Source organism: Buteo buteo, chromosome 2 (genome assembly GCF_964188355.1).
Source record: "Buteo buteo chromosome 2, bButBut1.hap1.1, whole genome shotgun sequence".
Taxonomy (NCBI): domain Eukaryota; kingdom Metazoa; phylum Chordata; class Aves; order Accipitriformes; family Accipitridae; genus Buteo; species Buteo buteo.
In genome coordinates, this window is record NC_134172.1 from 24,570,113 (window position 1) to 24,594,641 (window position 24,529).

The following is a 24,529-nucleotide window of genomic DNA, read 5'->3' on the forward strand; positions in this document are numbered from 1 at the left end:
ATCTAATGTTGACAAAACATTGTTGGGTTCTCTTGGACATTGCCTACCTAAAGAGTTATAAAATTGTTAAACACTGCTAAATTGCAAATAAAAAAGCAGCTAAAATATTTTCTCTCATTTTGAGTATAGAGTTTTATCAGAAACTCGCAATGAATGAAATATTTACAAATATTTTTTGTGTTGCAGTGGTGACAAGTAGCTACTTTATCTCACTTGACTTTGATTTTAAATAAATATTCTAAACTGAGAGTTCATTCCCTGTTTATTGAAGTGGAGGAGCCACTAAGTGCAGGTGTTTGCGTGTACCCTGGAACGATAGCAGCAATTCTTTGAATTTTAGGTATGGAGCTCAAATGATGGTACAGGTCAAAACAAAGCCAGGTCAGGGGGCTGAACAGTGCAGGCAAAAATGAAATACTGAGAGCAGTGGGAAGGGAAGATGACTTTAACATCTGTAACTAATGCAAGCCTCTCAGAGGCAAAAGAGAAGTGAGAAAAACATTGGAGAAATTCCAGACGTTGTTCTTGAGGGTCTTACTTTATATCAGCTGGTTTGCTGCCTTTCTGTAAACTAGCCATTACTCTGCATTTTTAAATCATAACGATGTAATAACTCTCCTGGAAAACCCAGGAAAACAAGGACACTATGAAGAAGCAGCGTCATAAATGTTTCTAAATGCCAAGTAAGCTTAACACAGAGGTGAGTACTACATTCACTATGTGAATCGACCAGTGTGCGAATAAATAATAGAATTGTTACAGAGATTTTTCATAAAGAATGCAGTAGGGATTCCTTTCTCTTTTTTTCCTTTTGGAAAAAAAAGTTTATAGCCGACACAAGCCATTTTTAGAGATATAGGCCCTACTGAGGATTCTCTTTCTTTAAAAAAAGCTAAACTTGGGATTAGATATTGAAAGACTTGATTTCATCGTTTAAGTTCATATGAATCTCCTGGTGGAGGTGAAAGTATTTTTTGAAATGATGCAACTAAGCACCAGAAGTTTCATCAATATCTGAGACCAGAATTAAGACAATAGAAAAAATGTATGCATGAGAAGTTTGGTTTCTGAAACCATTTCTAATTACCAATTACACTCTTTCTGTACTCTTAGACTCTTACAGTTGTATGCTCTCCGTAGGTTCGTCAGATTCCACGTAAAATTGAAGAGGAAACAAAATACATTGAGTTAATGATTGTAAATGATCATCTAATGGTAAGACTGACACACTTCACCATCTTACAGCTATTATTAACATCAAATTGTCTTAATTGGTCCATAAAGTGTAACAATAATGAACAATATATGGCCAGGATAAATTCAGTATGCCCTTAAAAGAAGAGATTATGGTTTCATTAACCATTGATTAAGTTGCTTCTGAATTTTGGCAAGGTAATTTCACCAAGAATGCAACCAGGCCTAAGTATCAGAAAGAAGGGTCATAAATTAAAGCTTTGTGCCATGAAGTAACGAATGTCAGTGTGACTTAAGCTGATGATTTTCTTTCTGGCTTTCTTGAGCACTTATCTTAGTTGTAGCCACTCAGCAATCAATAATGCAGTTATTACAGTTGTGTAGCAGCTGTTGACAATGGGGAGATTAATAGTGACTACATTTTTTTGATACGTCCAAATCAATATAGAGAAAATTATTTTGTTAAGCTTGTATACTTTCTTTGGGAGAACATAAATAGGCTCTTTAAAGTAGTGGAAAGAGACATAATTAAAGATTAGTGTACTGAAGGAAAAACCAGGCTCATTCAAGTGGGAAAAGGCAGAGATTTATGTCAGTGAAGATGATTAATAATTAATGAAAGGAATATCAAAGGAAATAGTGAATTCTCCATCACTAACAGTCTTCAATCCAGACAGTGTATTTCTGGAAGATGTGGTGGTGTCAAACGGAAACAATAGGATTCGATCTTGAAGTAACTGGATAAAATTCAGAGACTGGTGGTGCCCCTCTGGCTGGTGACATGAGTTGATTTTATGGTCCTTTATGGCTTTAAAATCAAAATATATCTATACATTTTATCTACCCTTTCTGTAATGTGCAGCTTCTCTCAATCAATACCCAAATTGCCAAAACCAGACATCAGAGCGTACAAGGAATGTGCCGCTGTCCTTGGACAGCATACTCCTCCATCAGCTCAGTTTGGTTAGCATAGCAATAAATTCTTGGATTAAAATGGACAATACTGGATGCAGAATTCCCTAAATTGGTGTCACTGGGTTTGATCCTGAAGACCTGCAGCCACAAGTTTCCCCTTGGGATCTTATCTGTCTGGGCTGATTTCCCCCAAGGACAATCTTTCCTAATTTTGGTTAATTAAAGCTACTGTGAGAGTCAGTCTCCTTAGGAGTTTATTCTCTGAAGCAAATGCCAGTGAATGTCTATGGTCGAAGAAGCTGAACAATTTCCTCCTGGCAGAAGGAAGTGTCGTATGCTCTGGGCTACTCCATTCCCCACGGCCTGGGCTTGTGTGCGTCTGTATTTGGATTACTCTCTATGCGTGCAGTCAATGCGGCACTGTGGGTGCACTCAGCATGGAGCTGACACCCCACAGAGTCAGAGCTGTTTTCACTGTTCACCCTCCCCATGCGCTTCCAGAGGGAGCAATGAACCTTGTGCTTCTTCCTCTGGTCCGTGGAGCCAGCTGCATCCCGCCAGCCCCCTTGGGCCACTCACCTCTGCGAGGGATGCAGTGCCCTCCTGTCTGCCCTCTCAGCTGCTTGTCCAACCAATGCTTCCAGTCGGGGAATAAAGCTTTTAAAATGCAAACATTGAAATGGGCTTATAAATTAGTATACTAAAACATTTCTGCAGGCCTCCACTGTCTCTAAGCATCCTAAAGTTTGAGGTTTAGTTGCAAATAGAGACTTGAGTAGTATACTTATTTCGCTTCAGTCCTATGCTTCGTTTTCCATTTATTTTGTAATTTTTTCATTTAATCCTTTCTGCTATTTTTAGCTTCACAGTCCTGTCCTTCTGGTTTTTTTTAGTAAGCGAATCTTTCCAATTTTTGGTGGGTTTTCCCCCATTCCTGCTTGAAAACTTGTCTTTCCCAACCCCTAGCTGCTGGGTACTTCTTGCCCACTGAAAGATCATAACTTCCAGAAAATATGGACAACTTTCACTCTAAAATCGAGCATCATGGGGCACAAGATGGTTAAACATTTCTGAAAATCTTGGCCCATTTGTGCCAAATTCTTCTAAGATACTTGTGAATTTCATACCCATGGTGCTCATTTGTAAGTGTTTTTTTCTGCAGATAGGAGTATCTGGACAGCTATCTTCAGTGTCATCTTTATAGCACTGTATTACAGATTCCAGTAAAGGTGCTATTGCAGTCTGATTGCTAAAGTGATTTGAGCCAGTTGCTGTGGCATTATGGCAGTGTGAAATTGTACATGAAGAAATCCAGAAGACAGCTTGAGAGAGGGAACTGGAAAAAAAATAGGAAGTCTGATAGACTCTTGGGGTAACACCTCTAAAGGAGTCTCAACTATGGAAGTTGTGTTGCTAATTCCTATGTTGGCATTTGGAATTAACTTTAAAATTGCCAATTTCAGTAAAGATCTTAGAGTACTTTCCAAACAGGAATTAATACATCCTCACAAGAGCTGTTTTAAAGTATATCAGTAATGTGCATTTCTGAGGAATTTTCTACTATTGCTTATTAATATTACATTCAGCACAGGAGACCAAACCTTGCACAGGGGTTTTACTGTTGATGTAGTTGCTTTTTAGTTCGTGCTTTTTTGGAAATGAAGCTTATTTTTCTGGTCTGTGTATGTAACTTGCTTCTGTTTGTTTCGCAGTGTAAAAAGCACCGCTTGTCAGTCGGCCATACAAACAGCTATGCTAAATCAGTTGTGAACATGGCAGATTTAGTAAGTATCACTCAACTAAATGTTCTTTTACGTGTGAGATGAGTCATGTGATTCTCCTGCAGATAGATGCAGGAGATGTCAGTTTGTGGTATACCTAACAATAACATATGTGAAGATCACAAATTTTCATCTAGAACCACAGTCAGCCACCTATATAGCCTTTGTCTAACATAAAGCATTAAGAGATTTTTTTGTGACTTCAAACATTTAAGTATCCTGCTGGATCAATCCCTTGAGTCTGAGTTTTAAAGAGCACCTTAGATATGACAATTTTTAACACAGGATTCCTATGTTGACAACCTGAAACCCAAAAGAAATCTGAAATTAGAATGCAGTAAAATTTCTCCCCAAAAAAGTGCATTTGAGTAAATGAATTAGAATAGATATGTGCAGGTGAATTATGTGGATTATATTTGCGATGCTAAATTAGATGACCTGCTGGCTCTTGCACCTCACCCCAGAAAAGTATTACTAGAAAAAGAAAAATGCAGTTCCCCCTTTTGCAAGTATTTGGTTTGGAGTGTTAAACCCCAGCATTGAAAGGATGGACCTTTTTTCGTGATTCAGCCAGCATGTGGTTAAATAGTCCTGTAGAGAGGTGTGTAACAGTGAAAACTGTAGTTTTATAGATCACTATTTGGTATAAGAGAGCCCTCGTGTGTCACTGGGGTGAGCTGGATGTTATAAAAGATCCGCTAATTCCAAATCTTTGAACTATTTGGAACAGTTCTGTAGTAATTTTTGAAAAATCCCATCTCCCTCTATGCATTTCTGCCTGTGTAGGACCTGCAAGGGATCTTTTTGCAGCCTGAGAGAGCCGATTGAAGAATCAGGCCTAAAATTTAGATTTTACTTTGTTTTCATGTTTGTTTGTTGGTTTTAAGTGTGATAAAATCACCTGGGAGAACGTAAAGTGTGCTAGACAAGCTAAATACTTAGTTACATAAAAATGCAAGCTATTACAAAAAAAGGGGTAAAACTCACCTTTACTCTATTTGACATATTTGTTCATTCTGTTAATGTACTAGATATATAAAGAACAACTTAACACCAGGATAGTATTGGTTGCCATGGAAACCTGGGCTACTGATAACAAGTTCACCATATCTGAAAACCCCTTGGTGACCCTACGTGAGTTTATGAAATATAGGAGGGATTTTATCAGAGAGAAAAGTGACGCAGTTCACCTTTTTTCGTACGTAACCTCATGTGATGTTTTATTACTGGGCTTTTTTCTTTCCTTGTGGGTTGCTTATCACAAGTGGCTGATGCATCTCCTTTCTGTTTTGTATGTAATCCACAATAATTCAGAAAATAATGTTTCTGATGGGGAGGTGGGAAAAAGTTAATGCACAAACTGCCTGCCAGTGCAACTAGAGATTTGACTCATTTTAGTTTTAACGTACTAAGCCCGAGCTGCATGCACTGTAATCCTTGGTTATTCTGTGCAATTACCTACTCCGCAAGTGCAGCTATCTGGAAAGTAATGCATGGTTCCACCTTGGAGGTTGGCTGCTTTGGCAGTAGAGCACAGACAGCCCTGTTGTATTATTTAAAAGCAGAAGATTGGTTTTGAAACCAATAAGGTTTCCTGCTTAAAAAGCACTGTGGCCTGCTTTACTTTGTTGAATGACCTGCATGCTGCAGGATTACTGAAGTGTTTCAGATCCTTGAAACAGTTTGTTCTCCAGAGCGACATGTGCTACAAGAAGAATAAGCTGGGAGGAATGTTACTTTCTCTAAATATCTTAATTGTTTTGGAAATAAGATTGATGTAATAAAATATATCTATGAAAATAGAAGAGAGGTTCATGGCTGAGATTTTTGATGCACATGAGACAAGCTAGATGAATTGTTCTGTTGGAGCCCTTATCCCTCTCTGCTGACTGTTATGGGAGCCTATATGAATAAACTTAACCTAAACACCTCACTTTAACATGACTCTGGTAGGGTGCCAGGATACCCATTCCCAGTATCCACCCTCTCAGAATTTTTGCACGTGCTTAATTACTGTCGTTGACTTCTTCCATGAAGAGACCTAGTAAGATCTGCAAGTGGTGCTCGCAGATTTTGGTTTCTCTGTGTCTCAGTTCTTCATCTGTAAAATGGGAATCAGGTTTTCCCACATCCTTTGCGTATCTTCTCTGGTGATATTGTAAGCTCTTAGCAGAAAGTCTTGTTCTTATGAATGTTTGTGGATTGGCTAGAACAAAGAGGGCCCTATTTGCCCTGTGACTGGGACTTGGGATACCACTGTAATGCTAATTCCAGTGCTATCCATAACACCACCACCAATGGTGTTTGAGGTATTGCATTCATAGATTGTTTAGAAATATCAGTTTCTGAAATTGTGTCTGTGAGTGAGACACGGCTAAGTTGGGAGGTGAGGTTAGCTGGTGTGATGGTACAGTGGTTACAAATGAACTTCCACCTCCAGCACAGTTGGACCATTGTATTGTTTGTTGATGTTTTTCTGTTTTCCTTTGAAAAAAACAATTTGCCACAGCTTGGATGGATTAGTACTCTGAAGTGGAGCAGAGTATATTTTGTCTCCAGTAACGCGCAGTCATTCATGCTGACGTGGTCAGCACCAAAGAGATGATTAGATTTAGGCTCAGAGTGTGTCTGTCCCTTGGATGAGATCAGCTGCAGTTCCATGGAGTTTTCACCTACCTCTGCATCAGGGAGCTGCTAATGCAACTCCCTTTGAGTTTTACCACATCAGCATTGCCCAGCCAGACATGTGTCTTTTTGCTAGTCCCCCATGCATTGGCAGTGTGGTGGCCTCTCGTGTGCTCTGTCGGTAGCATGTGCAGCAGAAGTCACTTGCTGCAGTAGTATGTCAGCAAACAAAAGGCTGGTGAGATTCAGGTGGTTTGGCAAAATAGTCCCCTTCTTATGATTTCTTATATTAGGTAGTCTGAGAAGAAGGAGGGAAGTTGGTATAACTTTTCTGGAGATAATTTGTCATGTAAGGTTTGTGAGTTGTTTTCTGTTTTTCCCATTTTGTTTTTGTATAGTTTGCAGTCAGGGTAAATACTGGGATAGATAGGTGCAAAACTCATGGACTGAGCAGGGTAAACTTTCTTTTCTTTTCCTTTTTGTCAAAGGGGGAGTCGATTTCAGAGCAGTCGAAGTGGTGTAGCCCACACTGGTGGAATCTGCTCCTTGCTTAAAGGCGGAGGTGTGAATGAGGTAGGTGGGGATACTGGTATGAGCAAAAAGTGGTGAAAATTTATCTGCACAGAATTTATCAGCGCAGTTGTGTTCCCCAAAATACCTTGCTGCTTGTTTGCTGATGCAGAGTTTTAGTGCAGCTCTATGCAGGGATGTTTCAATGAAGAGTGATGAGCGAATAAAGTCAGATATGGATTCAGATACGCTTTTCAGCAGATTCTGCAATATCCCGTCATTCATACTTGCAGCCACAATGGCTAGAAAGAAACAGACTTTCTCTTACTTAACTTGTCCATAAGCCAGCATTTAGTTTTCCTCACTTGTCCGTTATCTAGCTGCTCTGAAGTAAGAACTCATAACACTGTGCATCTGATTTTGCCTTTTATTGCCTTGAAATGAGAAAAGCTTCACTTGTATCTGAGATACCTGTATGTAACAGATTACTGTTCCTACCTTGCTTGTTTCTTTCAGTTTGGAAAACCAGACTTAATGGCAGTTACCCTGGCACAGACCTTGGCCCAAAACATTGGCATTTTCTCAGACAGAAGAAAACTTATAAGTGGTAACGTTGTTTACTTTTTCACTCTGTCTCAAGAGAAAAATCTTAAAAGATGGAGGATCTTATCAGTGTCTCCCTGATATGTATTTTTTCGCCATGTTTCTCAGAATGTTGGGATATTTTATTTTTCTTGTAATAACACAATGAGGGACTGACATATCATTAATTTTCCTCTATTTAAATGCTGTGATATCCCCCTGCCCATACTTAGTGGCAGCACTGGTGTCACCGTTTCATTAAAAATAAATCATAAAAGTGTCTGCCACTTCCATTAATTTCAGGGAGATTGATGTCACACCCACAGACTGAATGGCTGCCATCTTACAGCACAAAGGTAGAAACATATATTATTAGAGCTGGGGATGATGAGGAGCCACCTCAATCCTGTTACACAGGATGGTTTTGACAACATAGCTTTTTCCTCGTTTGCCTTGATTGAATGCCTCTCATAGATTACCCAAATCTCCTGTTCCTCTTGTAGATTATCCTAATCTCCTCTATTTGCCACTCTACTGCTACCATTTCTTTGCTGTAACTTTGGTATTCAACTTCTTAGTAACCCCTATTTACCTGCAATGCTAATTCAGACCTCTGTCCCCCTGCCCACCCCAAGCACCTCACTCTCCCTACTTCTATGTTATATGAAGTCCCAGCTTGATACAATTAAAATAATAATACAGTTTTGAAACAATTTAGATGATGAATTGGAGTGCTTAGTTATTGGATCATGTGTACTTATGTGGCTTATATTTAAAAAAATAAATTACTATATTGAGTAATAGAACTCTGCTTAGGTGATTCAGGCATTGTAAAGACAGTGTACAATGCAGAGATACATCTGCATATGAAGTTTTTTGCAGTTTACATAATTTTATTTGAAAAATATTCAGAAATGTAGGACAGATGCTCTATGCTACTGGTATGTTCAGTATTCATTTTCCAGCTGCATATTATTTACCTGATACAGGGGCAGGGTAAAAGTGAAAATGGTAATAGTGGTGATTCCTTTTCTTACAGCTGAGCAGAGGGGCAGGACACTGTTTTGGTGGGGAAGGAAGAGAATGCAACTGTTGGACAGAGCCTCGTTTCCTTTTTAATTGTACTTTTAAAATGGAAGCAATGAACTGATGTTCATGTATTGCAGTAAGGCAAATTGCAGAAAGAGAAAGTATATGTGCAAAGCATATGTACAGAAATAGACACAAGACACAGTTTTGAAAGCAGAGGGCTGAGACCAGAGTAAAGCAATCCCAGGCAGCCTGGCAGGGCAGAAGGGAGGGCTACCCTCTGCCTGCTGGGGAGTCACATGGGGAAGGGAGGCAGGCAGGGAAGGGAGGGAGAGCAGAGGAAGAAGCTGCTAGATCCTGCTGTACTGGCTTGTGTTTACTGACCATTTTATTAATTTTTGTGTGCATTATTGTTTGGGTTTTTTTTTCCAAGCAAAGATTTTCCCAGTCGCATTAGCATGGTTGAAGAAGAGAACTAAAAAACTAGAAGAAGGGTTAAAATGATTATTTTTTTTTTTTTTTCACTCTGAAAATTTGGGAATCAAATATCATGACACAGGAGAAGGTGGGAGAGCTGACTCATGATTTGCAAGTGCTGGAGGCTGACGCTGCAGTTTCCCCTAACTTCACTTTAGAGAAGGAAAGAAAAACAGGACACATTTTCAAAGCTCAGGATTGCATAGAATCATGTATAATTATTGAAAGAAAAGTTCTTAGTGTGCACTGATACACTTAAACTAAGGTGTGGAATAAGCCAGCAAATTATTCTTTTCAACTTGTGTTTAAATATGAAATGGAACTGACTACAGCATGGTTTTTGTGATAAGAAATGTATTATTTTGGACTCACAAGACTCAAGATGTAATTTTTTCTTCTTCTTGTTGTTGTCAGGTGAGTGTAAGTGTGAGGACACGTGGTCTGGATGCATAATGGGAGACACGGGGTAAGGCATTTCACTAGAGGAAAGTCATGCCCTTCCTACAGTGACCTAGAGTAAAGGTGTGAAAATGTTGGTCTTTTGTGGTTCAGCAGAATATTTTCTGTGACTCATTTTTGAGAAAGTAAGGTATTAGCTGTACAAGAGACATAGAAAAGACACTTTCAAAGAAATGTGAAAATAAGTGCGTTAATGAGAGGATATGTGAGGACTTTTGGTGACTGCTGGTTTAACTCACAAAGCACAGGGCTCAACAGCCAAGCCAGGTCATTGCAAAGAATGAGAAGCATGCTTAGCTTCTTTTCTCCTGCAAGTTTGCTATTGAGTTGTGGGAACAAACAATGACACATCCTAATTTTTGAAATCCTGTTATCAAATTTCTTAAGTATGCCTCATTTTCAATGTTTCTTTTGGAATCTTTCATCTATATCTCTAATTTTTTACCCCCCAATTTGTGTGCTAATGTTAGAAAAACTGCTCCCATTGGAGGTTGAGTATGCTTGTATCCACATGTAATGTCACTGGAGAGATTTTATCTAGCGACTAGTGAATCAGCAATTTTTTGCTGCTAGATAAAATTTAATGCTTTCTAACATGTGGATTCAGACCTTAATTCTTCTTGTTACAGGCCTGTCTTTTGTCATGTGTGTGAATTAAACTATAGCCTAGTTTTGGACATAGACAGTGCTCCAAATTTATAAATTAATTTCAAACTGACCTGCAAATTTTCACAATAGCTTTGTGGTCAGAACAATTTTGAACAAAGAAGCTTATCAAAGCTCTTTCAAAATGTGAATGTGTGCCTTTTTCACGTTGTCTACCTAAAAGCATACTAAGTAGGATTTTTTCTGATATTTAGTATGTTAAAAAGCCAATCTGAGAAGCATACTTGATTCTTGTAAAAGTGATTCCTTATCTAATGGTCTTTAAATTCTTTATCTGAAGTCCAAATCTTTCAAATAATTAGGTACACAAAAAAAGCTTGGATTTACCTAGCTTATTGATGAAGGTTGGTGAATCCCACATTCTTTGTAGTCTTTAGACCTAAATCATACACACTGGAGATGGAAAAGGCCAATAATGTTTTGCAAGCCATCACTCCGCAATGCAGGATTATTTTGTGTAGCACTTCTGCTAATATTTTTTTATCCAATGATGAGCTGATACAGGAAAGCCCTTGAGATTCCAAAATCTGCTTGAAGCATAAGTACTTTCATGACTAAGGACCTAAATACAAATATCACTTAAGTTATCTCATGAAAAATTCTTTCCCCGTGGAAAGGATCCACGCAAAGATTCTCTGCATCATTTTGTTTTTAGGTGGTGCACTGCGCCTTAGGTTGGCACTCTGTATTCAAATAAAATTTATTCAGTGGGGCACATGAGAGAGGGAAGCTGAAATGTTAGCTGATGTTTATTAGAAGCATATTTAAAAATAGTATAACTCTATTATATAAAAATTCTGTGGGCCAGGAGAGCAATTTCATCTAAGAGGGAAATGAACTATGAGAAATCTTTGTCTCCCCGAGTATGTACGGGAAGAAATAAATGTATTTCTGAGATCAGGCCTGTTAATGGAACAGGTCATGTTTGTGAGAACTACGCACTGTGTAATAAGATTTGTGGTATTTGGCATGAAATAACTTAGTGAAGTGTTTTAGACCTCTCACTTTCCGTGAGCTCTGTGTCATTGTTGAAGGTTCTTTGTCATTTACCAAAATGATTTACAAATTAGAGTTACAAGCAGATAGTCACTCTGATTCTGAACAGTGTGTTTTTGTACTTTTTCTGAAGCATAACACTATGTATCTCCTCCTATTTTGAAAAAAGAAAATACAGTGTAAAAAGCACTGTAGAAAGTAATCCTGCTACCTTATTTCTCTGCAGGTATTATCTTCCAAGCAAGTTCTCCAAGTGTGATATTGAAGAGTATCATGAATTTTTAAACAATGGAGGTGGGGCCTGCCTTTTCAATAAACCAACCAAAGTAAGCATTACCTTATTATTGAGTATTATTTCTGCTCTATTTCTAATTTAGATGAAACCAAGAAGAATGAAAATGATAATGTTGGAAAAAATAACACCTGTAATTTTGATATTTCTGGTTCTCTCTAAGTTCTAAATTTTCTGGTGACATATGAATGAAAGTAGCTGATTTTAGTTTGTAGTATTGGAAATTGGAAATTATATTTACATAAATTTTTAATAAGTGGTTTCATGTTCAATGGAGTTCCCACAGGCTTTGATCTAGAAGCATCTCTCACACAATTTGTTTGGAATATTGTAAATACAATATGTTGCTGAATTTATTTGCTGAGGTTTCAGGTGTCTTGGTAAACTTTTGCACAGCTTGAATTCTAATTTGTGTTGAACTGATGTCTTTTGGTACAAATATCTGGAAGCTGAAGTAAGACTGCTTTTATTTCACACCTGTCCCAAGACGAAGATATGGCACCTAGAGCCTCTGCAGGGGGTGTGCTGCTGTGCAGCGTGGCAGCTTTGCAGGCACCAGTGGTTACAAGTGGTTGTGATACTCTCCCTGTTCGGAGAAGACAAGGTTTTTACAGTGATTCTCAGAACAGAGTTTGAAAACTGGGACTAGTTTTTCTAAAGCTGAAAGAGGTAGAGCAGGAGAGAAACCCCCAAGGAGTAGGGGACAGACAGTAGGAGAGCCTGTGGCCGCTGGGTGCCTGTCACTCTTCTCATTCCTCAGGCACTGCCCACATGGTCCCCGTCACCATCACCTGACAGTCTGACATCCCCTGAACTGCGTGTGCTGGGGGAGAAACATGTCTGGTGAGAAGTGCTCGGGTCATCTTAGCCTTGTGTTAGCTCGTTCTAGGCCAGCGCACGTGGCTCTGCACAGCCCTGCCTTGTGCTGGGTAGTCCCCCCAGAGGGGGAAGGCTGGTGAATCCCTGCTGGCCCCTGATCCTCAGTGCCACTGTACCTCGCCTCATTTACCAGGGTGTGTTACCTGCCTAAAGGCTTGGGGGCAGGAAAGCTACAAAAACGTTGGGACCCACTTAAATGACTGACCCATCCCCTCCAAATTTGCCTCTGAAGTTTGAAATCAGAGGTCTTGCTGTATGAGTCTTGGAAATCAGGAGAAGGGGGAATATCTCTTGAGATAATATTTGCCTTTTCTTTGCTTCTCTTGTTTCAGTTTTGGTCTGCTAAACAGGTATATTCACATGAAGCATGCAAAGAGTATGAAATGATTAACTGAGACATTTAAGGGAGATAAATACAAAGCAAGGCTAAAGAAACTCTAGCCAAGATGCAAGCGCTTCTACAATGGAGGATTTGCAGCAGGGTTTCAGTATATTCCTGCTCCGTTTACTGAAGCATGTGTTAAAATGTAAAGTAATCAGGATAATGATCTTGACTCTTTTCTCTGTATAATGAATGTTATAATCTATTTATTGGCTGTCTTTCAACAAGCAAAAGAAAGAGGCTAAGGCAGAAAGACAGTCCAACGTGCAAAAAAGACATGATAGCTAAGGTGGTCACAGATGTAAAAGACAAAGTCAGTTCTGGAGTGATGCATGTTCCTCCTGGGGCAGCTGAGAAAAAGTGCATCTTCTGACAACCACAGAATGTCTGTAAATGTTAGAGAGGGGAAGAGAAGGCATCAAATCTGGATAAGCTGAGTCTGCTTATCTCTCAAAGGTCTCCTTTTCATGGAAGAATATATTATTTAAAGTGGAGAGAAAGCGCTATAATTCGTTAATAAGACGTAAGATTTCTCATTCTTTAAAGTGCACCTGCATTTTAGAAGTTTGCTTTTTCCCATCTCATTAAAGGTGGAGAGAAATACTGGTGGTTTTATTTCTTTGTTGAGTGAATTGTTTCCATAGTGTAATGTTTCTTACTTGGGTTTGTTTAAGTGATTATGTTCATTTACACATCTGTCACTTGGAGAAAACCAATTACTCTCATCTCAGTTTAGATTGGCAGCATTTACAATTTTCTCTAATGGCATGTGGAAATGTGAAAGTTAGATGTGGAAGCCAGGGTCATTTAGATTCTTTTATGTATTGTTGTTTGGGTTTGTTTAAAGTTACTGTCAATGGATGTCTGTCTAATTCACAAGGCTGTCAAAGACATGTGTTTCCTAGCAAGGGTGGTGAAACACAAACTTACTTTTGCTTTTCAAGAAATGAGATAAAGGAAAACTGATGTGACAAGGTACAGTGTTCGACAGTGCTCCACTGTAAGATCAGCTGTGATCCCGAAAATTACATCAATGACTGCTGGAGCAGATTGAGCGTATGCACTTTTCAAATGAGTGGATGAATTACATGACTTTTGGGGAAAAGTTATCCGATTTGCTTTTCCTTGCATTTCATATTTAGCTGTCCCTAAGTACTGCAGCAAATTGGCCCAATGTTTTAAGGCAGGACCCTCTGTTACTGCCATCTACTTGTCTGTATTGTGCAGCACACCTAGAAATACTGAAGAAATTAAGATGTCTGGAAAAATACATAGGAAACAAGCAGTTTTAACAACTCTTTAATAATTTTAAAAGATGATTGCTTGCTTACATTTAATGTTAAATTCTACATATGCATTTCATGCTGCAGCCAAATTTCCATTTCAGGAGGGGGATCTAATAATAGCACATCAGCCTCTGCCACAAGCCTCAGGCTGGTTTGTGGCACAGTGAAATATGGGGTGATGCTTCATCCTGTGGGCTACTGTCAGAAAGGCAGCAGCCGGAGACAAACACACTCTACACCACGAGCGGTGTACTTGTGCAGGTGGCTCATAATCAGGGTGGTTTCTGGAATGATCCTAGTTTGATTGGACAACTTGGAGGACAATCTCCAAAATTTTAGTCTTGGTGACGCACTTATATGCTTTCTCATTTATGTAATAAAAGCTACTATTATGTTTTCTTATGCCCAAAGGAAAAAAAAAAAATTTTATTTTCTTTTTGAAGAATTACCTTTAGAAATTTTAGGAAAACAGAAACAATGAAACTGGAAAGAACGGAGTATAAGTGTCCATTAGAAGAGAACATAGCATGGATCTTATGTAAAATATGGTGAATGAATCTTGCCTCTGGGAAAGGAAAGTACTACTACAAATATACAGATTTAGACATTTTAAGTTACAGTTTAGTGGGGAAGCTGAAGGGAATAGGAGAAAGCCTCACCAGCTATACTTTCTCATTTGCCTGTGACACATGCTTATGGAAAACTGCTGAAAGTTCCCAACTGTGGTAGAGGAAAAGGGAAGTGGAAAGCATCTGACTACAACAAAAACTCCCAAAGAAACCCAGCCTCTCCCCTTTCCCTGCATTGCTGAGCCACATACTGCCAAAGGACAATTTTTTTTATGGCTATTCTTTCTGAAGTTATAATGCAGGCTTCAACCTGGGACACAGCCTTTATCACTTGAATTCCAGAACAACAGCAATTGCAACCCCTGTGATGATAATGAAAATGTCATATTGTTTTAAATTTCTTCCTTTATTTTCACACCTTTTGTTTTTGGTTGTGACTTCCGCTCAAACTGAATCTGCTGTAAAAATGGCACTCATGCACAGAAGATGCCATGTGACTCGGCAGTATTGCTGAATTAATTCACAGCATTGTTTGTTCTCTGCACATTTGTTTGTGTTGTTTCTAGTCTGCTTCTGCCTGAGTTGTGGGTACTGTATTTCAGTTAGTGCATTTGGAGTGCTAGCTAAAAAACCATGTTGTACAGCGTAAATATTACAATGATTCTGTTAGGAGAGACATGCCCTTTGATTTCTGATTTTGCCCTGTAGCTTCTGGATCCTCCAGAATGTGGCAATGGCTTTGTGGAAGATGGAGAAGAGTGTGACTGTGGGACGATAGCAGTAAGTGCAACGTACTTTAAATTAGCAGCTAGGTTCTCCAGGACTTGGTGCTGCCCATCACTGCCATTAACATTAAGTGGAGGAAGACAGGCAATGTTAAGGTCCTGTGCCATAGGATTCATCATTTCTTATCTTTTCCATCATGTTTAACACAATGTGAGTGCCACCCATCACTGCTGTTGACAATAAGTGGAGGAAGACAGGCAATATTAAGGTCCTGCGGCAAACGATTCATCATTCCTTACCTTTTTCCATCATGTTTAACACAATGTGGGCCAGTTTTTTTATTTTATCACCACGTAAATTCTGAAGAGTAACAGTAACAGCTACCCATGCAGAATTAGACCTTAAAAGATGTTAAATTATTTTCCTAGATGGGAACATGCCTCGTCAGTGCTAAATGTCAATATTTAACAACTGACACTGTGGAGTTAGAAAAATTATTTCCTATATTGCATAGGAAGCAGCAGCTTCATGCCCCACAGTGCATGCCTTTTTCTGCCTCCAGGTGCCTAAAAGCCTGGTTAAAAATCTGTTCAGGTAGCATGCTAAGACAAGAAGTAGTAAGAGAGCTTGGGGCTCATCTGCTTTTCCCATGTATTCTGTTATAAGTGTGTGTGTATTCCTCAGGAGTGTGCCAGCGAAGGAGGAGAGTGCTGCAATACTTGCACCCTGACGGCAGGCTCCCAGTGCAGCAATGGGCTTTGCTGTCGGAAGTGCCGGGTAAGGGCAGTGACCTTCACTGCAGCATCCTGGAGGGAATGCATCCAGGTGGCTACAGGCACCACAGCACATGTCTTTTTCCTTGCAGACCTTGTGATTCTTTTTCTGAAAGCTTGCCTTTTAAGATTGGCTGAAAGCTGGTTTGTCCGGGGCTATTCTGTCTTTTAAGCTTGGCTTCTTGGGGCACAAACTGTGATCAAATGCAGAGCTGTATTAAAGCCTTCTAGTTTCAGACAAGTTTGAATCAGGTTGAACTTCCATGAGGTTTCATTAGATGTCCTTGTTTAAACACGCACATCCTTACCCATGTGCCGCTGCCAACACTTACATGTTCCTCTGGGTTTGCCCCATGAGACTGAATGGGAAAATAGTACCACAGAGACCCCAGAGAAGGATACAGGAAAAAAAACCAACAGCCTGCAGCTAGCAGAATTGTTCAGAAGTGTTCTTTTAAAAGACACCTGACTTCAGTTTTAGTTGGGTCTGCCTGGGTCTCCTTATGTTTGGACTAACTGAAATCCCATTGAGTAAAGGGAATCAAGCCCTGTGTAAACTATAAGGTATTCTTCCTGATACATCAGTAAATAGTAAAAGGAGGTTTAGCCAGATCTTGGCTGTAAGGGAGCCCAGCTAAATATGACTTCAAATAGTTGTTTATACTCATTTAGTAATAATGATAATTATTATTAATGTTACTAAAACTGTGGTGTACTATGTTGTAGCATTCGCTACATATCAAGGTGCCACGCTTAGATCACTGGTCGGCACGGACCAGGGAAAGAGACAGATAACACACACAGTGTGAGCGCCAACTTCCGCCTTTTATTGCGCAATTAATTCCTTTTATACTAACAAGGGGAGGCGGGATTACAGGTACATCACAAGGCTGCGACTAACCCTCTAACTTTCCGTGACATCGCGAGATCTTCCGAACGCCGAACCCTACACTATGTGTGATATTTTTATCTTTGTGGGCATTTGAGGGTTTCATGTCCTTAGGAGGAACATTAGTAATAACTGTGCACCAAATTTTTGACTTTGTGCTCATCCTAGTGTTAAAAAAAGCACAGATTATGCTGGAACAGATCACATTTCCCTAAGCACATTCTTTTTTTTTAAGGTAATATAAAAAAAATAAGCAGATTGCCAGTGTGGGTGAATTTTGTTGAAGTATCCAAGTCACATAGGCACCATATTAAAGACTCTCAGAAAAAAATTAAGCTTCTGTATACCTACATTATTTTTGCAAAGGAGGCAAGGCTTTATCTACATATGGAGTGGTGAGGGTGAGCCAATGAAGAGAAAGGCAGAGTTTTGCAAAACACTTGTCCCTAGGAGGTGTTAATCAGGACAACTCAAAAGACCATATATAACAGTTCCCAAACTTGGGGTTACCTTCCCCTGTAATACCCTGCCTGAAAGCGGGAGTGAAGGAGGGATTGCAAGCAAAACATGGTGGGTGTACATCCCAGCATCCTGTGTAGTGTCTCTGACAACATTCCTGTCCATCTGCGTTTTTCCAGAGACAGGTGGGGAAAAGATAAGCTGAAGGCTGAGAAAATACCAGAGTCTAGCTCTTCCACTGACGTGTGCCTGTTCGCGCCAGCTGTGGAGTTAGCAGTTGTCCAAAAAAAATGTATGTGCATGCAGATCCAGAAAAAAAGTCACAGAGCTGCATAATGAACTGGGTATCACAGCCTTAAACATTTCAGGGAAAATAAGGGGTCTGCACTAACAATTGCCACTAATGGGATGGCTTCCTGCTTTTACAGGTCTTAACACTTAGCACAGAAGTTTTTAACCAAAATGCCTATGTTAGGTCACTGACAGATTTTTCGTTGTTAAATATCTGGTCACTTAGAAAATGGTGTCAAACCGTATGGAATTCAGTACATTTATTAATAGTTTCTGTTCTACAATGGAGCATTGTAATGACCATAGTGTTTATACCTAGAGCTTTGCAGTGTTATTAATTCCTAGAAAGAAGATAAGGATCACTCTCCCTGTTTTATGAAGAGCAAAATAATCACAAAAAGGCTCAATGACCTGGTCAAGATAATGCTGCAAGCCACTGCAGTATTGGTTTGATAAATTCCAGGGGTCCTGTGTCCCGAGAGAGCGCTTATCCTGCTTGTCCCCACACTCAATGCACTCAGGAGGGGGTGCCTCAGAGTGTGGTACCACTTGCACCAGTAAATGGCTGGTGGCTTGACAGGTGCAATGTCTGCACCAGGGAAAGGAAAGTCTTCCCACTTCAGTCAGCACATGAAAGTTTCCCATTTTTTATTTTAGTTAAAACTCTAAGAAAGCATTGCATTTAAGGCAAGATATGGAGAAACCAAGACACTAATTTTCTGTCCTTTTTTTCCAGTTTGAACCTAAAGGAGTTTTGTGCCGAGAAGCAGTGAATGATTGTGATATTGCAGAGAACTGCACAGGAAATTCCAGTCAGGTGATTTTTGTATGTTCTGTCCAAGAGATGAAAAAAACCCACCTGAAGTCTCTCAAATCACTGTGAATGTTACTGTTTTGTGTAGTAAGGTGTATAAAAATTGTATTAAACCTGATGATATCGAAAAAACCAGCATGATAACTGAAACAATTTTCCATATGCCATTTGTTGTATGCTTTGCTACCATGCTTGTCAGATCTATACTCCATTAGTTATTTTCTCTTTCTATAGTGTTCTCCCAATATTCATAAAATGGATGGATATTCATGTGATAACAAGCAGGTAATTAGCACTTCAATTTGTTTTACATTCTTTCTGCTTTTATGGATTGTTTTTTATAGATTTTGGTTTAAGATCTTCAGAAGTCACCTGTGACAGTTTTGCTGACATTCCTGTGTTTTGGGTGCTAGTTATATTTTGGAGCTAAGCATTTAAATGAACAGAAAGTAGAATCGCATATTAGTTGCCTCAATAGAAAACATGTGACAAATCTGTATATTAAACAAATACATATTTTGGAAAATCAAGTTATCTGAAACTTTTTCTGTATTTTTTCTTTCTTTCTAGGGTATTTGTTTTGGAGGAAGATGTAAAACCAGGGACCGGCAGTGTAAATATATCTGGGGTGAAAGTGAGTGAATGTTATTGTTTCTAAGTTGTTCATGTGGCTTGAAAGATTACCTTAGCTGAGAAAAATTATAGAAGAGACATATTCAGAGCCATTAAAAACAGCTAGGACTGTATGTCCCTCCCCCTCTTACCTCCTCATTTTGTCTTTCCATCCTCTTTTCCAGCTCTTTTTCTAGTGTTTGTTAACTTACTGGTGATTATTCTGAAGTCTTAGGTTTAATTTCTTATTAATAACCACCTAGGGAGCCTGTACTCGTATTTATTGATTTATTTCAGTGGCTTCTGGACATTTTGGACCAATAAACCCTGGTCAATCTGAACAAAATCTTAAAAACAGTCCTGTGGTGCCAACATAAAACTTTTCATTGAGAACACTGCAGATTTTCACAGGTCACCTGCAGACCATTGGTACTGCAGTTCACAGATTGGAAGCTCTGTTTGCTTTGATTGTGCATTGCCATTTCACAGGACCTGGCTTTTCAAAGTCTTCATCATATTAGAAGAGATTTGTTTCTGTTTTTAGAAGTGACAGCTGCTGACAGGTACTGCTATGAGAAGCTGAATATTGAAGGGACTGAGAAAGGAAACTGTGGAAGAGACAAGGACTCTTGGATACAGTGCAATAAACAGTAAGTTGATCCATTTTGAAAACAACTGGTATGAGATTTTTATCCTTGATCAAGTTCTTCAGCTGGCATGAAGAGGCTCACAAAGCCTCTGTACAGAACAGACTTCTTCTGGCCTTCTGCAGACATTAGTGCAGGAAATTCTGGAGGGAGAGGAGTGTTGAGAGGAGATGTTCTCTGACAAGAGAGCACCATCTAAGCTGTGGGAGCACTTGGACCAAAAGTGGTCCTAGTACTTTTGGCAAGGCTTAGCAGTGCAGAGGAGAGCAGGCTGTGGTTTCATGTCTCAGTGTGGTGGTCACCTTTTTATGCTGTGCCATTGCATTGCTAAGTCATGTTCAGTTTTCATTGTATTGTAACCCTCCATGTCTTTTCCTGCAAGTTGCTGCCTGAAGTGTTGTTTCACATTCTGTGTTTATGCAGTTGATAATTTCTGCCTAGCTTTTAACCTTTTGCCAGTCCTCATCAAACTGCACTCTGGTTTTTGAGATGAGTTCTCCATTCTGTCAATGTCATTTGAATTCTAGTCCTACCTACTAATGCCCTTTCCTACCTTTCTGTGCAGATTTGATAACCTTACTTTTGTTCCATTACAAATTTATGAGTAACAAATACTCAGTAATATGGGAGAGGCCAGACAGTGCACAAGTCTCCACACATGAGTTGTAAAGTCCCTTCAACAAGTCCCTTCAACAGTTGAATTCAACTTGGTCTCTAGTTCCCTTACGTATGTGTCATATGAGAATTTGTTTAAAGCCTGTATCTACTGCTTCTCCTCTATGGGCCAGTTAGCATATCTTAACAGGATATTAAATCAATTTGATGTGGTTTGTTCTTGACAGCTCCCTGATTGCTATTACTCAGAGCATTTTTGATAATACATCTTAAAAAAGACTCTTCCCAGTCTAAGCTCCAAGGAGAGTAATTTGCTTGGGAAACAAGGCATTATTTATGGGAGTTACTGTCAGTGGGAGAAAAGCAGGGAGTAACAAACATGTTACAAAGCAAGTAAAGAAAACCACATTTTTTTGACCATCCATTTTCAGTGAATTTTATTTTCAGTGAGTATCTGTTTATTCTCTCAATGCAGGGATGTGCTTTGTGGATACCTTCTGTGCTCCAATATATCCAGTGTGCCTAGACTTGGAGAACTTGATGGAGAAATCACATCATCAATCTTGCAGTTTGGAAAAGTCTACAATTGCAGGTAATTGGAAATCCTGAAAACAGAACGATCAATATCCATCTTGCATGGAAAAGCAGCTTTCTTAATCCTAAGTGGAGAACAACTGTTTTCTGTTAAATTTTTTTTTCCTATTAACACATAACTAGTTCAACCTTTGTTAAGCTTCAGGAACTTGACTGTGTATAGGAAGCGCAGCTGTTTTGCAGTCCCCTCTGTGTAGTAGTTAATTTTGCCTGTAGAGACATAATGCTCTTCTCTGGCCTCTTGATTTTACATTCTTTAATGTTTGTGAAGTACTTAACATACTCAAAATACTTATGGCGACATATGCCTGCACTGCCAAAGCTAACTGGCACCTTAATACGTTGCCATATGTTAGCTGAATCCCAGTTATAGACCTGATGTGTTCTCATAGCTTCACACAACTGTAAGATGAAACAAAGTCCTACACAAGTAAACTCAATGTTTTATCCAGCACTAGCTCTTACACAGGAAGAATGGTCTTTGTTTTCACCGTTTGTTTGATGTAGATATACTGTGTTTTGGTTTGTTTCATGTTAGGGCCAGTGAGATAAATAAGCTAATACTTACTCTTTCCTGGTCATGGGTATTGTATAACGCAGACAGAAATGAAGGCACCAGCCCAGAGCCCAGTTTCTCAAGCAGTCCCATCTAATCACAGCACAAGTCTCCGGGGTCCTCTTGGTTGTCTTGCAGTGGTGGCCATGTGAAACTTGATGAGGAGACGGACCTGGGCTATGTGGAGAATGGGACGCCGTGCGGGCCGAACATGGTATGCCTTGAGCATCGCTGCCTCCCCACTGAGGCCTTCAACTTCAGTACCTGCCCAGGCACCACAGACAGCCAAATTTGTTCAGGACACGGTGTATGTTCTTGTACTCTTTAATCCTTTTTTATGTTTTTGCTGAGTATCTGGTGTTGTGCAGTGTGCTAGCTAGACCTTTCAAAAAGCCAGCAGCGTGATTCTAGAAGTCTTTATACTGGAGAAGCTTTTGAAAAGGAAAGGGGGAGGAGGCACATAAATAAACGTAATGCATACCAGTTAATGCATCTTAAACAATGAGTCATAGTAAGTACGTATTAGTTTTGCAAAAATTTTATTAATCAATTCTTTTGCTATCGCTTCTGCTAACTTGATTGATACTTCCACAGGCAATGTACTAGAGAATATAGAGGTCTAAGAACTGAGAAACTTAGGTCTCTCTTCTTCCAGATGCTCTTTTTAATTCCCTCTGTATTGTGTCAACCAAGAAGGTTCATGAGGTTGTTGGATTTTGTTGGCTGAGAGTTACTTTGCTCTGGAGCAGAGGGCAGTGAGCTGGCTCTTGGCTAGTAGTAGCTTCTCAGCTTGGTGCACAGTCTATGGCTTTTCTGTGGCCTTGGTGAGTCCCTTTGTTGCTCACAGAGTTTGAAACAGTGTCCAGGTCCCTATGGCTGATCTGAGATCAAAGGATTTGTTCTCTCCTGTCATGGTTTAAGCAACTAAGCACCATGCAGCCACTCACTCACTTCCCCCTAACCCAGTGGGATCGGGGAGAGAATCAGAAAGAAAAAGGTAAAACTCATGGGTTGAGATAAGAACAGTGTAATAGAACAGAAAGGAAAAACTGATAATGATAACAGTGATAAAATGACAATATTAATAAAAGGATTGGAATATACAAAACAAGTGATGGCACAGTGCAATTGCTCACCACTCACCGACCGATGCCCAGTTAGTTCCCGAGCAGCGATCCACACACCCCCCCCCCCCCCCCCCCCCAAGACAACTCCCCCCAGTTTATACACTGGACATGACATCACATGGTATGGAATATCCCTTTGGCCAGTTTGGGTCAGCTGCCCTGGCTGTGTTCCCTCCCAACTTCTTGTGCCCTCCAGCCTTGCTGGCTGGCATGAGAAGCTGAAAAATCCCTGACTTTAGTCTAAACACTACTTAGCAACAACTGAAAACGTCAGTGTTATCAATTTTCTTCTCATACCAAACTCAAAAACACAGCACTATACCAGCTACTAGGAAGACAATTAACTCTATCCCAGCTGAAACCAAGACATCTCATAATGTCTTTTGTCTTTTACACTGTATTAAAACCCTTTTTTAGTCTGAAATTAACCACTTCGTCATATTTTGAAAAAATAAAATCATTGAGGTTCAGAGTCTCCAAAGCAAATATAAATGGCTCTATTAAATATATATTACATTAAAAAGATATTAATGTACTTAATATATATTACATATATTTGTATATAAAGCACAATAATACATTTAGTACATTTATATCTATTATATAAATAAAAAATTGCTGTATATTAAAAATGTTTTGCAAAATTTTGCAGGCTGTCAAAATCAGTGCTATATGACTGTAGCTATACTGTAGGTATTAATTATGGGAATAGATTAATTTTATGATTTTATTCTGAGCTACACTTTTGGCTGCAGGTTTGTAGCAATGAAATAAAGTGTGTCTGTGACCGATTCTGGGGAGGAGATGACTGCAGTTCTCGTATCAAAGATGATCTATTTTTTGATAAAGATGCCATCAATAAAGGTACGTTGTTATAATTTTTACCAATAACTGGAAAAGCTTGGATTTGAGGAACGTTCATTAAACAAAACTAGATCTCCTACCTTTCAGTTAGCATACAACATGATGCACCATTAAGAGCCTCATTCCCTTCCCTTCCCCCCACTGCAGGAGCACTCAGTGTCTGTGAATGAGGTCACAAATGTGGGCCTGGATGTGAGCGGTGCCACTCACAAGCACTCAGGACACCTCTCAGGACTGGTACCAGTGTGTCCAGTTCTACCTTGCTTGTCCTGATCATCTGAGTGGCCTTATTAAGTATATTGATAGATTAGGATAAGGAAAAAGATGCTGGGACTTTTCATATCTAGATTAAAAAGCAGTGTTACTTACATGGCTGGTTTTTGTTTGTAGAGTCAATTTTTTATTACATGGCCAGTATGCAGAATGTTGGCACACAAATTTCAGGCTTTTACATTTTTAGAGTGAAAGTTTTTATTCATCTTGCATATGAAAGAAAAAATATATTGTGGAAAAATGAGGGTGTAAATGTTTTTCATTATAAATCCTTGGGGGGGGACAGTTTTACCATCTTCCAGAACGTCTGTTTTGGTTACTTTATTCAGCTATGGAAGGGATTTGAGCAAAAACAAACGGAAAAGTCACTTTTATTCCAATGTAAGCATATATTTGCCAGGCAGGTTATAAGGATGTAAGCTACAGCAGTTTAATATTGATAACATTATATTGGCATACCTGGCACAACTTTCTCATGTAGCAAGTGTTCAGTTAAGGGAAACGGGCACAGAGGTCAAAGCTTGATTTACAAATGATCTTTTTATGTCTATGTTATACTTCAAGATTATATATCACTGGTTACAATTAGTCACCCTGGTGCAAGTTGTCTAAGCAGGTTTTTGAAAGACAGTGCATTTACTAGTTTT

General features: G+C 39.3%; 1 protein-coding gene across 5 annotated transcripts in view; it reads left to right on the forward strand.

The window, feature by feature from the left end:
* Nucleotides 1-24,529, forward strand: part of ADAM22 (ADAM metallopeptidase domain 22) — a 135,308-nt gene that overhangs the window by 86,566 nt on the left and 24,213 nt on the right. For all 5 annotated transcript variants that reach the window (XM_075048766.1, XM_075048747.1, XM_075048748.1 and 2 more), the window contains 16 exons: nucleotides 1,141-1,215; nucleotides 3,822-3,893; nucleotides 4,922-5,088; nucleotides 7,004-7,088; nucleotides 7,542-7,632; nucleotides 9,528-9,579; nucleotides 11,461-11,560; nucleotides 15,351-15,422; nucleotides 16,053-16,145; nucleotides 18,517-18,597; nucleotides 18,829-18,879; nucleotides 19,165-19,228; nucleotides 19,751-19,856; nucleotides 20,944-21,060; nucleotides 21,757-21,925; nucleotides 23,501-23,609. In XM_075048766.1, the coding sequence (XP_074904867.1) occupies nucleotides 1,141-1,215; nucleotides 3,822-3,893; nucleotides 4,922-5,088; nucleotides 7,004-7,088; nucleotides 7,542-7,632; nucleotides 9,528-9,579; nucleotides 11,461-11,560; nucleotides 15,351-15,422; nucleotides 16,053-16,145; nucleotides 18,517-18,597; nucleotides 18,829-18,879; nucleotides 19,165-19,228; nucleotides 19,751-19,856; nucleotides 20,944-21,060; nucleotides 21,757-21,925; nucleotides 23,501-23,609 (1,504 nt within the window). The remainder of the gene's footprint in view (nucleotides 1-1,140; nucleotides 1,216-3,821; nucleotides 3,894-4,921; nucleotides 5,089-7,003; nucleotides 7,089-7,541; nucleotides 7,633-9,527; nucleotides 9,580-11,460; nucleotides 11,561-15,350; nucleotides 15,423-16,052; nucleotides 16,146-18,516; nucleotides 18,598-18,828; nucleotides 18,880-19,164; nucleotides 19,229-19,750; nucleotides 19,857-20,943; nucleotides 21,061-21,756; nucleotides 21,926-23,500; nucleotides 23,610-24,529) is intronic.